Below are 19,258 nucleotides of genomic sequence, written 5' to 3'. Positions count from 1 at the left end.
TACTACCATGTAAGTCAGACGTCTTGGGAATCAAAGCTGCTAAATTAGGTGCCAGTCTCTCAGGAGCTAATGGTACCAAGGTCACATGTAAATGCATATATGTTGCACCCTTCTGGAAAATGGACATACTTGGTGTTTCCTTTTGACACAGCAAAGTGTCTTTTTTCCCCAAAAAATATAAATGTTGGGGCCTACTTTGCTTTTTCTTTTCCCTCCACAAACTTAAATTGGGGTAAATTGATACAGAATCAATTTAAGATCTTAATTTCCAAATTTCTTTGGCCTGAAGTACATGTTGAGACCACTAACCCACACTTGTCACTATAATTGGGGAAAACACTGAAAACAGTAGCTATTCCTAGAAGTTACTCAGAGTTCAAGGTTAAATGCCAAATGTTCCCCATTCTGAGTGGGCCCAGTGCTTCAAACAAGTCAAAAGTTTGTATTTGGACCCTGCGGTGTTTTAAAAGCCCATTTCTGTGGCAGACAGCCATGCCAGCAGTTAAAGGTTAATTGTAGAAATGGTACAGGCCGCTTTTCATATTGCAGTGTGGGTATTCTGGGGCTGAACTTGGTTGCTGCTGCAGTGCTCTTGTTTTAGCACCCTGGATGCAGGGCATATTAGGAGAGATCTGCAGTCTTAGTTTCAATGAGCTGTGGTAATTGGTACTGACTGACAACTTCGCTTCTCTAACAGCCTGTCCGTAGCCCTGAGAGAAGAGACCGGAAAGCAGCAGCAAGTACCAGGAAAAGAAAGCATTCACCTTCCCCTCCCCCCACTCCCATGGAATCAAGGAAGAAGACTGGAAAGAAAGGGTGAGTGTCAGGATCAGACAACCAAAGATGAGCTTTGCTCAGGCTGAAACTGGAGCAGAGAGAGCTCTTGAAACAAGTAATTTTCCTCCATTCTTCCCCCAACATAACCATGTGTTTGCAATTGGAATGTATGAATTTTGCCTGCAGATGGAGCAAAGTCTGGTGCAGTCATTCTAAACCTAATGAGAACTCCACCATTGAGAGGCAGATATCATTAACAGTGAGACTTAGGATTTGTCCATATTAGAATAGTATTCCCGATTGATCGAATTACACTAGTGCAAATCCCTTATGTAGATAGATGCATTTATAAAGGTTTAAATTTTGTTTACATCATTTTAGTTTACACTTGTAAATTACTGAATTAAATTGAACCAATTTAAGTTCTTTAGTGTTCATAAAATTTTAAATGTCTACAAAGAGGAGTTTGCAGCTGGATAACTAGAGAAAATTTTTAATCCAGTTAGCTACACTGGTACAACTTTCCTAATGCAGACCAGCCCTCGCTGATTATTAGTGACTGCAAATGATTTTTATTGTGTTTTTGCCCTTCTATGTTGCTTTGTTCTATGAAGGCCTAAAAGGGTTTTTACAAGATAAAGAATGTAAGAACGGTCATCCTGTGTCAGACCAAAGGTCCATCTATCTCAGCATCCTGTCTTCCAACAGTGGCCAATGCCAGGTGCCCCAGAGGGAATGAACAGAACAGGCAATCATCAAGTGATCCATGCCCTGTCACACATTCCCAGCTTCTGGCAAACAGAAGCTAGGGACACCATCTCTGTCCGTCTTGGCTAATAGCCATTGATGGACCTATCCTCCATGAACTTACCGAGTTCTCTTTTGAATCCTGTTATAGTCTTAGCCTTCACAACATCCTTTGGCAAAGAGGCTGACTATGTGTTGTGTGAAAAAATACTTCCTTTTGTTTATTTTAAACCTGCTGACAAGTAATTTCATTTGGTGACCCCTAGTTCTTGTATTATGAGGAGGAGTAAATAACACTTCTTTATTTACTTTCTCCACACCAGTCATGATTTTATAGACCTATCATATCCGCCCCCTTAGTCGCCTCTTTTCCAAGCTGGAAAGTCCCAGTCTTATTAATCTCTCCTCATACGGCAGCCGTTCCATACCCCAATCATTTTTGTTGCCCTTTCCTGAACCTTTTCCAGTTCCAATATAGCTTTTCTGAGATGGAGTGACCACATCTGCATGCAGTATTCAAGATATGGGCGTACCATGGATTTATATAGAAGCAATATGATATTTTCTGTCTTATTATCTATCCCTTTCTTAATGATTCCCAACATTCTGTTTGCTGTTTTGACTGCCACTGCACATTGAGTGGATGATTTCAGAGAACTATCCACAATGACTCCAAGATCTTTCTTGAGTGGTAACAGCTAATTTAGATCCCATCACCTTATATGTATAGTTGGGATTATGTTTTCCAATATGCATTACTTTGCATTTACCAGCATTGAATTTCATCTGCCATTTTGTTGCCCAGGCCCCCAGTTTTGAGAGATCCTTTTGTAGCTCTTTGCAGTCTGCCTGGGACTTAACTATCTTGAGTAGTTTGCATCATCTGCAAATTTTGCCACCTCACTGTTTACTTGGTTTTCCAGATCATTTATGAATATATTGAATAGGACTGGTCATAGTACAGATCACTGGAGTACATCTCTACTTACCTCTCTCCGTTCTGAAAACTGACCATTTATTCCTACCCTTTGTTTCCTATCTTTTAACCAGTTACCAATCCATGAGAGGCCCTTACTTCGCTTAAGAGCCTTTCGTGAGGGACCTTGTCAAATGCTTTCTGAAAATCTAAGTACACTATATCCACTGGATCCCCATTGTCCACGTGCTTGTTGGACCCCCCCTCAAAGAATTCTAGTAGATTTGTGAGGCATGATTTCCCTTTACAAAAACCATGGTGACTCTTCCCCAACAAATTATGTTCATCTATGTGTCTGACAATTTTATTCTTACTATAGTTTCAACCAGTTTGCCCGATGCTGAAGTCAGGCTTACCAGCCTGTAATTACCGGGATCACTTCTGGAGCCCTATTTAAAAATTGGCGTCACATTAGCTATCCCCCAATCATTTGGTACAGAAGCTGATTTAAATGATAGGTTACAGACTACAGTTAGTAGTTCTGCAGTTTCACATTTGAGTTCCTTCAGAACTCTCGGGTGAATCCCATCTGGTCCTGGTGACTTACTACTGTTTAGTTTCAGTTTGTTCCAAAATCTCCTCTAATGACACCTGTCTAGGACAGTTCCTCAGATTTGTCATGTAAAACAAATGGCTCAGGTTTGGGAATCTCCCTCACATCCTCAACCATGAAGACTGATGCAAAGAATTGATTTAATTTCTCTGTAATGACCTTATCGTCCTTGAGTGCTCCTTTAGCATCTCGATCGTCTACTGGCCCCACTGGTTGTTTAGCAGGCTTCCTGCTTCTGATGTACTTTTTAAAAAAAAATTTTTTTTTAAGATTACTTTTTGAGTCTTTGGCTAGCTGTTCTTCAGATTCTTTTTTGGCCTTCCTACTTATATCTTCATTTGCCAGAGTTTATGCTCCTTTCTATTTCCCTCACTAGGATTTAACTTCTGCTTTTTAAAGGATGCCTTTTGGCTCTCACTGCCTCTTTTACTTTGTTGCTTAGCCACAGTGGCACTTTTTTTGGTTCTCTTACTATGTTTTTTTAATTTGGGGTATACATTTAAGATGAGCCTCTATTATGACGTCTTTAAAAAGTTTCCATGCAGCTTTCAGGGATTTCACTTTTGGCACTTTACCTTTTAATTTCTCTATAACTAACTCCCTCATTTTTGTGTAGTCCACCTTGCTGAAATTAAATGCTACAGTGTTGGGCTGTTATGGTGTTTTCCCCACCACAGGGATGTTACATTTAATTTAGAGCTGTCAAGCGGTTAAAAAAATTGTGATTAATCACACTGTTAAACCATAATAGAATACCATTTATTTAAATCTTTTGGGATGTTTTCTACATTTTCAAATATAATTTCACTTGCGCCACAGTATACAAAGTGTACAGTTCTCACTTTATATTTATTTTTATTACAAATATTTGCACTGTAAAAAACACAAGGAATAGTATTTTTCAGTTCACCTAATACAAATACTGTAGTGCAGTCTCTCTATCATGGAAGTTCAACTTACAAATGTAAATTTATGTACAAAAAAATAATTGCATTCAAAAATAAAACAATGTAAAACTTGAGTTTAGAGCCTACACGTCCACTCAGTCCTACTTCTTGTTCAGCCAGTTGCTCAGACATTCAAGTTTGTTTACAAGTGCAGGAGATAATGCTTCCTGCTTCTTGTTCACAGTGTCACCTGAAAGTGAGCACAGGCATTCACATGGCACTGTTGCAGCCAGCGTTGCAAGATATTTATTTGCCAGATGTGCTAAAGATTCATATGTCCCTTCATGCTTCATTCACCATTCCAGAGGACACGCGTCCATGCTGATGATACGTTCTGCTCGAGAACAATCCAAAGCAGTGCGGAACAATGCATGTTCATTTTCATAATCTGAGTCAGATGCCACCAGCAGAAGGTTGGTTTTCTTTTTTGGTGGTTCAAGTTCTGTAGTTTCCGCATTGGAGTGTTGCTCTTTTAAGACTTCTGAAAGCCTGCTCCACACCTCATCCCTCTCAGTTTGGAAGGCACTTCAGATTCTTAAATCTTGGGTCAAGTGCTGTAGCTATCTTTAGATATCTCACATTTGTACCTTCTTTGCGTTTTGTGAAATCTGCAGGGAAAGTTTTCTTAAAATGAACAAGTTGCTGGGTCGTCATCTGAGACAGCTATAACATGAAATTTATGGCAGAATGTGGGTAAAACAGAGCAGGGGACATACAATTCTCCCCAAGGAGTTCAGTCACAAATTTAATTAACGCATTATTTTTTTAATGAGTGTCATCAGCATGGAAGCATGTCCTCTGGAATGATGGCTGAAGCATGATGGGGCATACGAATGTTTAGCATATCTGGCCATAAATACCTTGCAATGCTGGCTTCAAAAGTGGCCTGCAAATGCCTGTTCTCACTTTCTGGTGACATAGTAAATGAGAAGAGGGCAGCATTATCTCCTGTAAATGTAAACAAACTCATTTGTCTTAACGATTGACTGAACAAGGAATAGGACTGAGTGAACTTGTAGGCTCTGAAGTTTTATGTTTTGTTTTTGAGTGCAGTTATGTAACAAAAATCTACATTTGTAAGTTGCACTTTCATGAGAGGTTGCACTACAGTACTTGTATGAGGTACTTATGACGAGATAACTGGCTCTGTGGATGAGGGGAAAGCGGTGGACGTGTTGTTCCTTGACTTTAGCAAAGCTTTTGACACTGTCTCCCGCAGTATTCTTGCCAGCAAGTTAAAGAAATATGGGCTGGATGAATGGACTATAAGGTGGATAGAAAGTTGGCTAGATTGTCAGGCTCAACGGGTAGTGATCAATGGCTCCATGTCTAGTTGGCAGCCGGTATCAAGTGGAATGCCCCAAGGGTCGGTCCTGGGGCCGGTTTTGTTCAATATCTTCATAAATGATCTGGAGGATGGTGTGGATTGCACCCTCAGCAAGTTTGCAGAGGACACTAAACTGGGAGGAGAGGTAGATACGCTGGAGGGTAGGGATAGGATAGAGAGGGACCTAGACAAATTAGCATATTGGGCCAAAAGAAATCTGATGAGATTCAACAAGGACAAGTGCAGAGTCCTGCACTTAGGACGTTAGAATCCAATGCACCGCTACAGACTAGGGACCGAATGGCTCTGTAGCAGTTCTGCAGAAAAGGACCTAGGGGTTACAGTGGACGAGAAGCTGGATATGAGTCAACAGTGTGCCCTTGTTGCCAAGAAGGCCAATGGCATTTTGGGATGTATAGGTAGGGCCATTGCCAGCAGATCGAGGGACGTGATCGTTCCCCTCTATTCGACATTGGTGAGGCCTCATCTGGAGTACTGTGTCCAGTTTTGGGACCCACACTACAAGAAGGATGTGGAAAAATTGGAAAGAGTCCAGCGGAGGGCAACAAAAATGATTAGGGGACTGGAACACATGAGTTATGAGGAGAGGCTGAGGGAACTGGGATTGTTTAGTCTGCGGAAGAGAAGAATGAGGGGGGATTTGATAGCTGCTTTCTTCAACTACCTGAAAGGGGGTTCCAAAGAGGATGGCTCTAGACTGTTCTCAGTGGTAGCTGATGACAGAACAAGGAGTAATGGTCTCAAGTTGCAGTGGGGGAGGTTTAGGTTGGATATTAGGAAAAACTTTTTCACTAGGAGGGTGGTGAAATGCTGGAATGCGTTACCTAGGGAGGTGGTGGAATCTCCTTCCTTAGATATTTTTAAGGTCAGGCTTGACAAAACCCTGGCTGGGATGATTTAGTTGGGGATTGGTCCTGCTTTGAGCAGGGGTTTGGACTAGATGACCTCCTGAGGTCCCTTCCAACCCTGATATTTTATGAGGTGAATTGAAAAATACTATTTCTTTTGTTTGTGATTTTTACAGTGCAAATATTTGTAATAAAAAAATATACACTTTGATTTCAATTACAGCACAGAATACAATATATATTAAATGTAGAAAAACATCCAAAATATTTAATAAATTTCAATTTGTATTGTTTAACAGTGCAATTAAAACTGATGGATTGCAATTACTTTTTTAATCACGTTTAATTTTTTTGAGTTAATTGCATGAGTTAACTGCAATTAATTGACAGCCCTAATTTAATTATATTCTGGTTACTATTACCAAACGATCCAGCTATATTCACCTAACCTCACCACATCCGGTGTTCCACTTAGGACTAAATCAAGAATTGCCTCTCTTCTTGTGGGTTCCAGGACTAGCTGCTCCAAGAAGCAGTCATTTAAGGTGTCAAGAAACTTTCTCTCTTCAGTTGTCTAAAAGTCTTCAGTTGTGTGGTTTGGATTTTGTTTTGTTTTTTTCTGTTAATTGCATTAGATGGTCAGGTCTCATTTAACCTAAAACTCTGAATAGTAAACTAGTGAAATGGCAGGAACCAAGAGATTTAAAGTTTGGCAACTGAGAGGGGAAGGTATTTGTAGTTGACTTGTTAAACTTTTTTGGGGTGTGTGTGTGTGTGTGTTTTTGGCTGCTCCTATTAAACTTTGACTAATGAAAATTTTGGACAAAGACATTTTTGTTATACATTTAAACTCCCCGAGCTGAGGTATAAGAGCTCACACTGCTCTGAAAACCACAAAATGTCCTCTGACATAACCAGAAGAAATGAGACTTATATTCCAAGTCCAATTTTAAAAAAAATATTTTCAGATCATTTTTAAGCATTTTCATATTTAATGCCTTTGGTTTGGGACAGCAAATTGTTAATTACATGACTGTATAGTAACACCTTCTGCAAACTTCAGAGCCTGTTACAGAATTTAAAAAGATGTGTATAAATGGGTCACTAACCTCTCTAATCTTACTAACACGAGGGCCACAAACCTGCTATTTTTAGCATGTCAAATTATCTGAAATGCAGCTGTTATATCAACATGGCAAGGCAACACTGCATAAGAAAAGGAATTAAGAAGACTATCCATTTGAAACTGTGGGAGGAATTTAAATGGACAGAGTCCAATTTTCTGAGCTGGAATTTGGTCAGGACACAGGAGTTACACCATAGCCCCCTACTAGAATGTTACTTTAATATTGACTTGAGAAATCTACCATCTCCTAAGTCACCAAGACCACTTCCTGCAGCACCTAGGTGTTTCCATAGAAGTATCATCCTGACCCAACCCTCTTAACTTCAGAGATTTAGTGGGATCATCACAAAGATGCTACAGCTTCAAGTTATAACTTGCAGAGAATTTGTCTTATCTGTTTTAGACAAGCAGGACTGTATGGGAAAAGGCGAGGTCAGAAAGAAGAGGATGAGCAAGAAGATCTTACCAAGGACATGGAGGACCCAACACCTGTACCGAACATAGAAGAAGTGGTACTTCCCAAAAATGGTAAAGTATTCACACACAAGGTGTTAGCCGCACTGGTTTTTATGAATGATAGACCACTAAATGAACAGCAGACACTATTTTTTCACTGTATATGTTAGCCAAATCTTGGAGATACCGTCTCTACAAGTAGCCTTCCTTTTGGACTCTTTGGCCATGTGGTTTTATTTAGACAAGGCTTTGGAATGTGGCATTCTTCTGAAACTGAGTTTACCTCTTTTATCGCAATTGTTTTTTCTTGAAATAAGTTTATGAAAATTCAGTTAAGATAAGTGAATAACAAGCTAAATATTAAAGAATGTTCTTGCCCTGCGTATTCAAGTTGGGTTGTTTGCATCTAAAAATCTACATCAGGAGCAAAGAAATTATAGCTGATGTGGCTAAGGTAACACATCAAGGTAGAAGACCCAGGAATAAAACCAAGCAGTGCTGATTCCCAACCTTCTGCTCCAAACCTTTGAAAACAATGTTTCTCATTACAGTATATATTGGGTGAAAAGTAAAGCAGAAATACACTGCATCCTCCTAACACTGTCCTTAACAGAAAAGCATTCTGGGTGTTCATCGTTGTTTGAGTTTAACTTAGTTTGGAGCCAAGGTACAACAGATTTGATCAATAATTAATATTCATAATTGTTTTGTGGGCAGTAGAAGTATAGTATTCATGGCACAAAACAAAGCACATTTTCCAGAATGTGTAAGAATAAAAGGCTGTGGCAGTACTTCAGCCCTGAAAAGAAGGCAAATCAGCTTTTATTAGACACAAACAGGAGCTCTGTTGTCCTCTGAGCCTGTACTGGATCAGCTGACCTCTTTTGGACTGCATGCATGTGACCAACAAAGCAAATGGTCAGTCTGACATGACAGATGTACAAAATCCAGACACATGAATCTCACTTCTACATTAATGGCTGTAAACTCCTTTTCGCTATCCATCATAGAGGAGCTCCAGGGACAGCTATATTTGAGAAATGTATGAAAGAGAAAGCTCATGCTTTTGTTGCTTAATCTTCATATTCTGCATCTTGAATGTTCAATATTTCAGGATGGGATACCAAAAAGTGTGAATAAAGCTAGTTAAGTCAGCCACAAATGTAAGATTTTTCATCATTCTGGGCCTGCCCTTTAATTTTCTGCCATCCTTCCTCTTAACTTGACTATCACAAGTTGTCATTGTGGTATCCTACCTGATGGACTTCAGATTTGATTACTTTTTTTCTCTCTGCATTGGTCAGTCATAAATGTTGTTGATTCTAAAACGGGGTTGGATATAAACATTAAAGTAGTATAGGGTGACTCAGAGTAGGAAGATAGTTTAAAATTGAACGTTGGGGTGAAGAACCCTCCAGCATAAACTGCTTATTATTCAATTTGTATTGCAGTAACACTTGGAAGCGCCAGCCGAAATTAGGGCTCCATTTTGCTAGGTATTGTACATATGTATATATGTACGTACATGCACAGTAAGACTGTCCTTGACCCAAAGAACTTACAAAGTAAATAGACAAGACAAAGGTTTGGAGGGGAAGTAGAGGCATAGAAATCAGCCTCTGTATCAGATGACTGGAAGGTATCTAATGTAATGCTGATTCTTAAAAAGGTCTCTGAGGAGATCCTGGCACTTGTAGGCTGGTGAGCCTAAATGCAGCACTGGGCAAATTGGTAGAAACTATAGTAAAGAACAGAATTGTCAGGCACATAATTAAACACGATTTATTGGGGAAGAGTCAACATGGCTTTTGTAAAAGGAAGTCATGCCTCACCACTCTATCAGAATTCTTTGATGGAATCAACCCACGCCCGCCCTCTACTCTGGGTTCCAGCCCAGGGCTCTGTGGACCACAGCTGTCTACAGTGTTTCCTGTAACAGCTGCATGAGAGCTACAACTCCCTGGGCTACTTCCCCATAGCCTCATCCCAACACCTTCTTTGACCTTACCACGGGACCTTCCTCCTGATGCCTGATGACACTTGTACTCCTCAGTCCTCCAACAGTATGCCTTCTCACTCTCAGCTCCTCGGATGCGCCTCACTAACTGAAGTGAGGTCCTTTATAAACCAGGTGCCCTGATTAGCCTGCCTGTCCTAATTGATTCAAGTTGCTTCGTAATTGGCTCCAGGTGTCCTAATTAGCCTGCCTGCCATAATTGGTTCCAGCAACTTCCGGATCTGGAACAGCCCATTATCTTGGGGAAAAGGGACCTGCTTAATCTGGGGCTAATATATCTACCTTCTATCACTCTTCTGTAGCCCTCTGGCCTCACCCTGTCACAATATTCATAAATGATCTGGAAAAGGGGGTAAACAATGGGGTGGCAAAAATCGCAGACAGTACAAAATTACTCAAGATAGTTAAGTCCAAAACTGACAGCAAAGAGTTACAAAGGGGTTCCACCAAACTGGTTGACTAAACAACGAAATAGCAGATGAAATTCAATGTTAAGTGCAAAGTAATGCACATAGGATAAAAGAATCCCAACTATACGTACAGAATGATAAGGTCTAAGTTAGCTGTTACCACCCAAAGAAGAGATCTTGGAGGCATTGTGGATAGTTTCCTGAAAATGTCCGGTCAGTGTGAAGCAGCAATCAAAAAAAGCTAACAGTGTTGGGAACCATTAAAATAGATGAAACAAAAAATATAATGCCATTATATATATCCATGGTATACCTGCACCTTGAATACTGCGTGCAGTTCTCATTGCCCCATCTAAAAAAAGATGTTTTAGAATTGGTGAAGGTACAGAGAAGGTTAACACAGATGATCAAGGGTATGGAACAACTTCCATATGAGGAGAGGCTAAAAAGATCAGGGCTGTTCAACATAGAAAAGAGATGACTAAAGGTCTATAAATTATTAATGTTATGGGAAAAGTGAATAGAGAAGTTTTATTGACCCTGCTTCGAGTGATTGCACATGTCCTTGCCATTTCAGTTGTATGCACAGCTGGTGCACTGGTGTCAGATTTTTTTTTTTCCCCCCTCGGCGGTCCTCGTCAGGGTGGCGCGTATGCCCTCTGCCTCGTGCTGCTGCATGATGATACAAAAGTCAGAGCTTCCCCTGAACCTTCACAGTTCCTTCTGACTGCCACTGCCTTTAACATTTTTCCTTGCTATTGCAAGTTTTCCCTTGTTCTTAGTGTTGTATATAGTTGATGTACAGCCACATGGAATCAAGCTCTTTAAGTTGAGGATAGCATACAAATTGCCAGAAACCATGAGGGGGATAATGGAAGCCAGGGTGATGATACAAAACTTTATTTTCTTTAGGTATTTGTTGAGCTCTTGGTGTGGTATATGCCTGAGATCTCCTTTTGCTTTTGGGATTCGGAATAAGAGAGAAAAAAACCTCTTCCCGCTATGTAATGGAGGAACTTCCTCTCTCTCTCTGAGTCTTACCATTGTCCTGTTTACTAGACCACAGTATCTCCTATGGACATCATAAAATCCCTAAGTACAGTAATGAGAAGAGGGGTACGTCCCTAATTTCAGGAGTTAGGCTCCCAAGTGCCGTTTGGCTTTGAAAATCTGCCTCTGAGTTGTTGGTTTGTTTGGGGTTTTTTGTTTTTTTTTCTTCCTGAAACAAGTATGGTCACTGCCAGAGGCAGGATACTGGACTGCATAGACCATTGTTCTTTTATGCGTTGGTAGTTCGTATGGCCGTCAGTAAATTAACTTACTTTAATTTCTTTAATTTTTTGAATCTGAAATACAATAGCTCAGTTCCTGTGATGTGGAACATGGTAGTTTGAGGTAGTTTTGGTGGCTTAGATCTAAGGATACTGCACAGTGTGCACCAGCAGTAAACTTCAGCCACCACTACTCCTGAGGGAATTCTGCACCAAAATATTAAAAATTCTGTGCACAATATTTTATTTGTCCAAATACACAATATAAGTTTCAATTATTTTGGTAATTTATTTCAAAATATCTGTCAGCAAGTATGTCTGTAGCAATACAGACAAAAAAGGACACAGATAATTTTTTTTGACAAATAGATTCCTTGTTAGGCATATTAATACAGAACTTTAAGTAATTCATTTAAACTACATTACAGAAACGTATTTCCCATATCCCTCAGAAGCAGTGCAAAGGCTTGGGGCAGTCAGGGGTAACGGAGGAGCTGAGAGAGAGGGAAGGAGCCTGGGAAGGAACCTGCAGAGTTGTTGGATGTGGGTAGGAGAAATATGGAACAGTTGTTTGGGGGCGAGGGGATTGTTAAGGAGTTGGGGAGCCTCCCTCGTGCAGACCCTGGCTGACCCCAAGCCTCTCACATTCAGTCAGACACATCTGCCCCTGTCTCTGTGTGGCCCTGCATCTCCACTCCCATTCAACCCCGGCTCAATGCTATCACTCCACTAACTCCTGAGCCTGCGCCCCAGTCTGTCCCGCCACTAGCCCTTCTGCACCCCAGTCTGTGACTCCCCCAGCAGCCCTATGGGCCCCGCTATGTCTGTCCAAACCTGGCTCTGCAAGCAGGGTGCTGTGATGAATGCAGCCAGCTGCTGGCTGGTCTCATGCCACAGTGGCCTCGGGTGGATGAAAGGTGGAACTGCAGCACTCCTCTGGCAGAATGTATTTTCTGCAGAGGAAAAAAAATTCTGCACCAGACATGAATTCTGCCCGTTCGCAGTGCTGCAGAATTCCCCCAGGAGTACACAATGTGGAGAGCCCAGCATATCTGTAGTAATGTATGGGGTTGGCCTTTTCTCCCCAATAAAATACAGGTATGCTGGTGTGGTCGGTGAGACAGGTGTGCTTGCTAGGGAACAGTGTGCTTGTAAGGATTGAATCTTGATAGAGGGGGCACAAATGTCACATTTGCAATCTTGCTTGCTTCCACAGTGAACCCAAAGAAAGACAGTGAAAACACGCCAGTGAAAGGAGGAACAGTAGCAGACCTAGGTAAAAAAGAATTATATATTTTTAATTCTTCTTAGTCATCGTCTTGTATAACGGACCCCGGTTTGTGCAATAAATGTTTGTAATTTTTTTATATTTAAAAAAGAAAAATGTGGTGAAACCAGATACTTGAAATTTTTTTACATGTTCTTCCATCTGCGGAATTGCCATTTGGTACTTACATTCTACCTTCTAATGCAGATGTATGTGATCGACGTTATCAGTTTTGTCCCTTGAAGCTGCTCCCTTGTAGACATACTTTACACTATTACTGAGCTTGGTGTATAGGGGCAGATACTTGCCTTTTCCAGATCCCTTCTTTCCATGTACTGGGAACCTACATTCTGGTGTGCAGGGTAGCATATAAGGTCCTGGGCCAGGGGTAGTCAATTTATTTTATTTTATTTATTTTTTTGTCAAAGTCCAGATTTCTTGGTCAAAGTCCAGACTCCCAAGAAACATTTTTTACTTCCCAATAACAATGATGATGATAAAAAATAAAAAGATTTTGCGGTCCATTCAAACGCATCTGCTGGTCTGGATTTGGCCCACAGTCCACCTTTTGGTATCAAGAGGGCTTAATTATCCTTGCTGTGTATTTCTGCTCTTATCCTCTTTCTCTATGGCAGCTCAGTGTGTACATGAAGAAGAGATTATGCTTTAATGATGCACTGTCCATGTTCCTTTTTCTTGTCTCTCCTCTGCCCACCCCAGGCAAACAAAATCCTGTCCAGTTAAATGACTGTGGTGTACAAAGGTTTGCAGGTAATCCAGCTGCATTTTATTAGAGTTTAATTCTCTTTGCTCTTTACCTTGCAGATGAGCAGGATGAGGAGACAGTTGCTACAGGAGGAAAGGTAACAACTGTTCAGTTAGAAAAGTTTAGTAGGGAATAACCTTCATCTGACCTTCAAGAACTCAAACTGTATCTTGCTCCTAAATTGTGTTTAAGAATAAATACATCCTTTGTAGGAGAGAGTCTTCTGCTTAGATGAAGTTCTCCTTTATGTAGTAAAAGAAAATTTACTTAGTATTGTGAGGTTACTACACCCTTTTATACGTTATAAGTTAAATGGAATCTGAAGAGACTTAAATAACTTCAACATGCTTTGCTAGGCTTTTAAAAACCTGAGATGTGCCCTTTGTTCTTTAGACTTGGTCCTGCAGACTTAAATGCAACTGGAGCATTGACTGTGAACAGACTGCAGGATTGGATCCTCTGTTTTGGGGAAAAAATTATTAACTGAATTGTTGAACATGTGTCTTATGTATAAACAATTTGCCAACTAAACCTCACTGCTGTGGCAGAGCAATGACCTCTAGAGGCCACTTGTGCAGATGAGACACACAGATTTCCAAAATTTGATGCATCTATTTGCGTGTGTGGAATTTGTATGCCTAACACGTACACCTGTGCACGCCAGTTAGGTTTTTTTTGCACTTGCACATATCCAACTTTGAAAACCTATCCCATACTCACTCTACTTAGTCTGTGCTATTCTTGTTTTGCTAAACTTTGGTGTATATCTGATTTGTATGTGGGTTGTCCTGTTTGAAAAGGGGAGAGAAGAAAGAATCTTAGGCTGCAGTGCTCATGGGTGTGAAAAATCCACACCCTTCAGCGCCGTAGCTGTGCTGACCTAACTCGCCATGCAGATGCAGTTACATCGACGGAATAATATTCCATTAACCTAGCTACCGTTGCTCGGGGAGGTGGAGTTCATAAAGCAGCAGAAAACCTCTTTCCATCATTAGTCTGTGTCCACGTTGCACCATAGCTTCAGCAGCGTAGTTGTGCTGCTATACCACCCCAATGTAGACATGGCTATAGTTGTGTGTGCCATCCATCCAGATTGTAATCCGTTACGACTTTTGAAATGTTATATAACCCCCAACCTCACCCTGTCCCCTTTTCCCTCCACCCCCACTCACAGAGTACACAAAAACCCATACACAGTATTCATTGTCATCATGCCTTTTCAACAAGAGCTGCTTCCTCCAACAGTTACATTTTTCAACGCATTCAGCTCAGATTTCCTTCTTAAACGTTGCTGCTACAGCCCAGTAATCTCCCCTAAAGAGCCTCAACAGCCTCTTTCAACACAGCACAGCTTCCAGAATCCTGGATCAGGCCGGGTTTGGCAGGGGTTGTTGTTTTTTGTTTGTCTGTCTCAGCAGTCCTCCTCAGAACAGGATCCCATAGTCAAGGAAGCCGAAGCCCTCCTGGTGATGCCATTTGCACAGCCATGCGCTTATCTCCAGGATGTAGCCGTATCTCCCTCGGCCCCTACCCTTGACTGAAAGGATCATTGGGAACACTACCTGCGCCCCCCACCCCTTCACCCTCACTCTGAACCCTGTAGTCACTTCTGATCTGCTCAGGGTCATACCTTGCAGTATCATTAGGGCCCACATGCACGAGCAGCATGGGATAGTAGATGGCTGGATGATCCTTTGCAATCTGCGTGGCCGACTGAGAGTGGTGGTTCATGGGTTAGGATAGGATGAAGTACATTTTTTTTTATTCCCTTTTCTTGAACAGTCCTCCACATTGGACTGTCAGCCTCTGAGTCATGCTAACCACCTGCAAGTATTCCCCGGGATCAGTAGTACTAGACATAGCCTATCAAGGGACTTGCATGTTTCTGATTAGGACGCTGTATTTACAGTTCTTATTGCCAGCGCACATTAACTTGGCATGTGAACCTTGCTACGGTACACTGAAAGTTTCATAGTGTGCTTTGAAATGCAGCAGAGTGCACACAGCCAGCTAGTACACTGTAGATTCACACTGCAGCTTGCTGTGCACTAGACCACTGTGTAAACAAGTCCTTATTCATGCTACACCCCCATTTTTAAGGCTTTTTTTGTCTTTCTCCTGCTGTAGGAAGATGAAGATCCCAACAAAGGTGATCAGAGTCGATCCATTGACCCAGGTGAAGACAATGTCACGGAACAGACCAATCACATAATTATTCCAAGCTATGCATCATGGTTTGACTACAACTGGTAAGAACAAAATCTGGGGAGAGGATTCAGAGAGTTACTGAACTTTGTTTCACCAGTTAAATATCTGGGCTGGAATTTTGTTGAGTTGCAAGCAGAAATTAATTTAGTTTAGGTCTAGTGCCTTCTTGACAGCTATCCCCATTGCAAAATGCACCTTAATGTGATTAGAAGTTCTTTGCTCTTAGTCTTGTAGGGCTTGTGGTAGGTTAGAATTAAGGTGGAGAAGCTTGCGTGGTTCCTGTCTTCAGTATGCCTTGCCTTGCCTATTGTTGCTTAGACCTATTTTCGTGAGTTCCAGATTTGCTGATAACCTTTCTGCTCACCCATAACCTACAGTGGCTGCTAATTTTTTCTAGAAATGGAAAATGTTTAACCATCATGGGTTTCAAATATTGGTTCTAAAAAGATTACTTATTAATTGAACTTTATCTGTGGGGGGAAAATGTCTGCTTGTCTTTGAATTCCCCTTCATCATTTTATATAAGGAATGTCCACCTTATGACTGTGTAGCTCAGAGATCTAGGTGAACTAACCAACGCTGGTAGACTTCCACATCTAGGAAATGGGTGTGTGTTGGGAGTGGAAGAGGAGAAGTATTAGTGACTATATCTAGAATTGCTAATCACTGTTGTCTGGAAACCCAGCCCTTACTGTAGTGATCTTTTTAAAAATACATGTTTTCAAAACTCAGGCGAGAGAGATTGTCACTCACCTGAAGAGGCCATCATTTGAGGGGAAGACCTCTTTTCCTGTGTGCCATTTTAGGGTTATAACATTGATGTTTCCTTTGTTGAAGTTCTAGGCAGCTGTGACTGTAAATTCTAATCTATACAAATGCATCCTTAACGCATGTTTCCAAATATTCAAAAAATGACCGTATTTGTCAGATGTCGTCTTTCATTATTATTATTTGAAAGAGATGCAATGGTTAGGTCATTAGCCTGAGATTTGGGTTCAGTTTTCTGCTTTGCCAAACTATGACCCTTGGGCAAAGTCCTGTGCCTACAAATGAGGATAAAAGATGGCTATTAGCCAGGATGGGCAGGGATAGTGTCCCTACCCTCTGTTTACCAGAAGCTGGGAATGGGCAATAGGGGATGGGTCACTTGATGATTACCTGTTCTGTGCGTTCCCTCTGGGGCACCTGGCATTGGCCACTGTCAGAAGACAGGATACTGGGCTAGATGGACCTTTGGTTTGACCCAGTATGGCTGTTCTTATGTTAAGAATACTGTCCTACCTCACAATGTTGTTGTGAGGATAAATATATTAAAAGATTGTTAGGTGCATAGGTACTCTGGTACTGGAGAGAGAGTACATTTTGTATTACGGTACCACCCAGAGGCCTCATTCAGAATCAAGGTACAATTATGCTGGGGCTTTCAGGCAAAATCCTGACATTTCAGTTGCAGGTTGTTTACTAAGAGGATTCCAAATTAATCTGTTTATAGCAGCAGTAATAATCCTAAGGGGGTCTCTCAGGCAGCTAAATCAGTTTGTGCAACATGACTGGCAGAAACTTGGTGCTGAATTTCTATAGACCCATACAAAACTGCTCATTGGATCATTAACATCCACTATGACACTTAATAGACAACATATAGCAGATCTGTGGTGAAGGAGGTCTGACATCCAGACAGCAACAAATTGATGTGAAAGAAAGCCCACTGTGTTTTGGACTCTAATACTTTCTATGGCTGTTACTTCACCAGGCTGATGGATTTAGGGCTAAAATAACCATCACAGCAGAATAGTTTCACAGGCTGTTCTAGTAAAGCAATGGCACTGAGTTTTTGCAGTTTCTGGAAACTCTGTGATTCTTCTCTGGGATAGATGTTACTTTCTGGAGAATTGGATAGCACATACTTGAATCTGTCCCACCCACAGACTTCTGACAGTAGCACTACTGATGCAGTTACCACTGAGATACTTGTTTGAGTTATTTGAGGATGTGAACAAACTATTCACTGCTACACTTTCAAATTCAAAGTGTGCTTCTTTGACATGCCCAGTCATAAGTAATCTAGTATCTTTCTGGCAAAGAATTTTATAATCTGAAGCATGCTTAAGCACCTTAGACTATACACTATTTTCTAAAATATTTTATAAATTGTTATGGAAAAACAGTCATTCTAAGGCTAGTATCATTTGGCTCCAGCAAAAAAAGAGAATTTTTGTGCATTTTGTATAGCACTAGCATGACCGGATCCTGACTGGTGTCATTGCAGCCACTCTCCCACCGAGCAGAAGTGGCACCTTTTGAATTACTTGGCGCCTTTAAAATTTCTACTCAACTGGCGGCGCGCCGGGTCTTCAGCAGCACTTCGGCATCAGGTCCTTCACTCGCTCCGGTCTTCGGCAGCATTGCGGTGGGGGGTCCTTCGGTGCCGAAGACCGGAGCGAGTGAAGGACCCGATGCCGAAGTGCTGCTGAAGACCCAGAGCGCCGCTGGGTGAGTACCAGGGGGTGGCGCCTTTTTTATCTCCACTCCCCCTGTTTTTTCCACCTGGCTACGCCACTGCCCCCACACCCTTATCCCACCCTCCAAAGAAGTTCTATCTAAAGGCCATCATAACTGTCCCCAGTTCTTAACTTCATACAAAATAGTTGTCATTGTATGAGCTTATTAAAGTAATTTTATGGAGGGAATTTCATGCCATTTAAGCTTCTTTTACAAAGCAGGGTTGACTTTTTTTGTCATAGTTCAATAGATGGCAAGAGAATTGTATCCAGAATACTGTGTATTCCTTGCTGCTTTAATACACATAACCCAGGAAAGGGCTCATCCATTAAAGCATGGAGAAATGGGTTGAATAATCAAGGATCATATACATTTTGGCTGACAAGTTTGTTTTTTAAGCAAAATGAATTTCTATTTGCACTTTATATTTCAAAGCCTGGTATAAGATTTTCATATTCTGTTTACCTTGTGTGGAGTGTACAAAATGAACTGACTAGCTTTATGGTGATAGAATTCTGGAGGTGGAATTACCCTAAAGCTGAAATGTCTTGGGATCAATTTGCTTTGTATTTTTTTAAAGTAACGGATCAGCAAACCATATTTCCTCCTTATGCTTTCTTTGAAGGATGAGAGAAACTAACAGAAATCTCTTCACCTTCTACAGCATATGTTACTTGTAGCTGGTCTAGTAAAAGCTGTAGAATGATAAAGTCTTCTTTCATCCCCTTTTAAATGGACCCAGTCAACTAAAAAACTCCACTTTTATTTGAAATTTCCCCCATAGTATTTATATGTAATTCATTAAATATCTGACTAAAATAAATTGAATTTTTACTTTATCCTTTGAGCTAGTTTACTTTGTGTGTTTGATAGCACTTCATGTATTCTCAGTTTTGCTGTACAATAGTCAGTTTCCTCTTTTATTCGTGTGGATCGTTCACATGGCAACAGAGGAAAGAGAATTTTTTGTAAGAAAATGAGATTGTAAAATCCCCCCAAAACAGCTGGAGTTTTAATTCACTTTTAAAAAATTGACTAG

General features: G+C 40.9%; 1 protein-coding gene across 2 annotated transcripts in view; it reads left to right on the top strand.

Moving 5' to 3' along the window:
• The window catches only part of SMARCC1 (SWI/SNF related BAF chromatin remodeling complex subunit C1), a 176,831-nt gene that overhangs the window by 53,633 nt on the left and 103,940 nt on the right, over positions 1-19,258 (top strand). For both annotated transcript variants that reach the window (XM_084618951.1, XM_084618950.1), the window contains 5 exons: positions 698-816; positions 7,726-7,850; positions 12,693-12,752; positions 13,569-13,606; positions 15,637-15,758. In XM_084618951.1, the coding sequence (XP_084475077.1) occupies positions 698-816; positions 7,726-7,850; positions 12,693-12,752; positions 13,569-13,606; positions 15,637-15,758 (464 nt within the window). The remainder of the gene's footprint in view (positions 1-697; positions 817-7,725; positions 7,851-12,692; positions 12,753-13,568; positions 13,607-15,636; positions 15,759-19,258) is intronic.

The sequence above is a fragment of the Lepidochelys olivacea genome, assembly GCF_965140295.1.
Source record: "Lepidochelys olivacea isolate rLepOli2 genome assembly, chromosome: 2".
Taxonomy (NCBI): Eukaryota; Metazoa; Chordata; order Testudines; family Cheloniidae; genus Lepidochelys; species Lepidochelys olivacea.
Note: the sequence above shows the minus strand (reverse complement) of the source record. Positions and strands in the feature narration are given on the sequence as shown.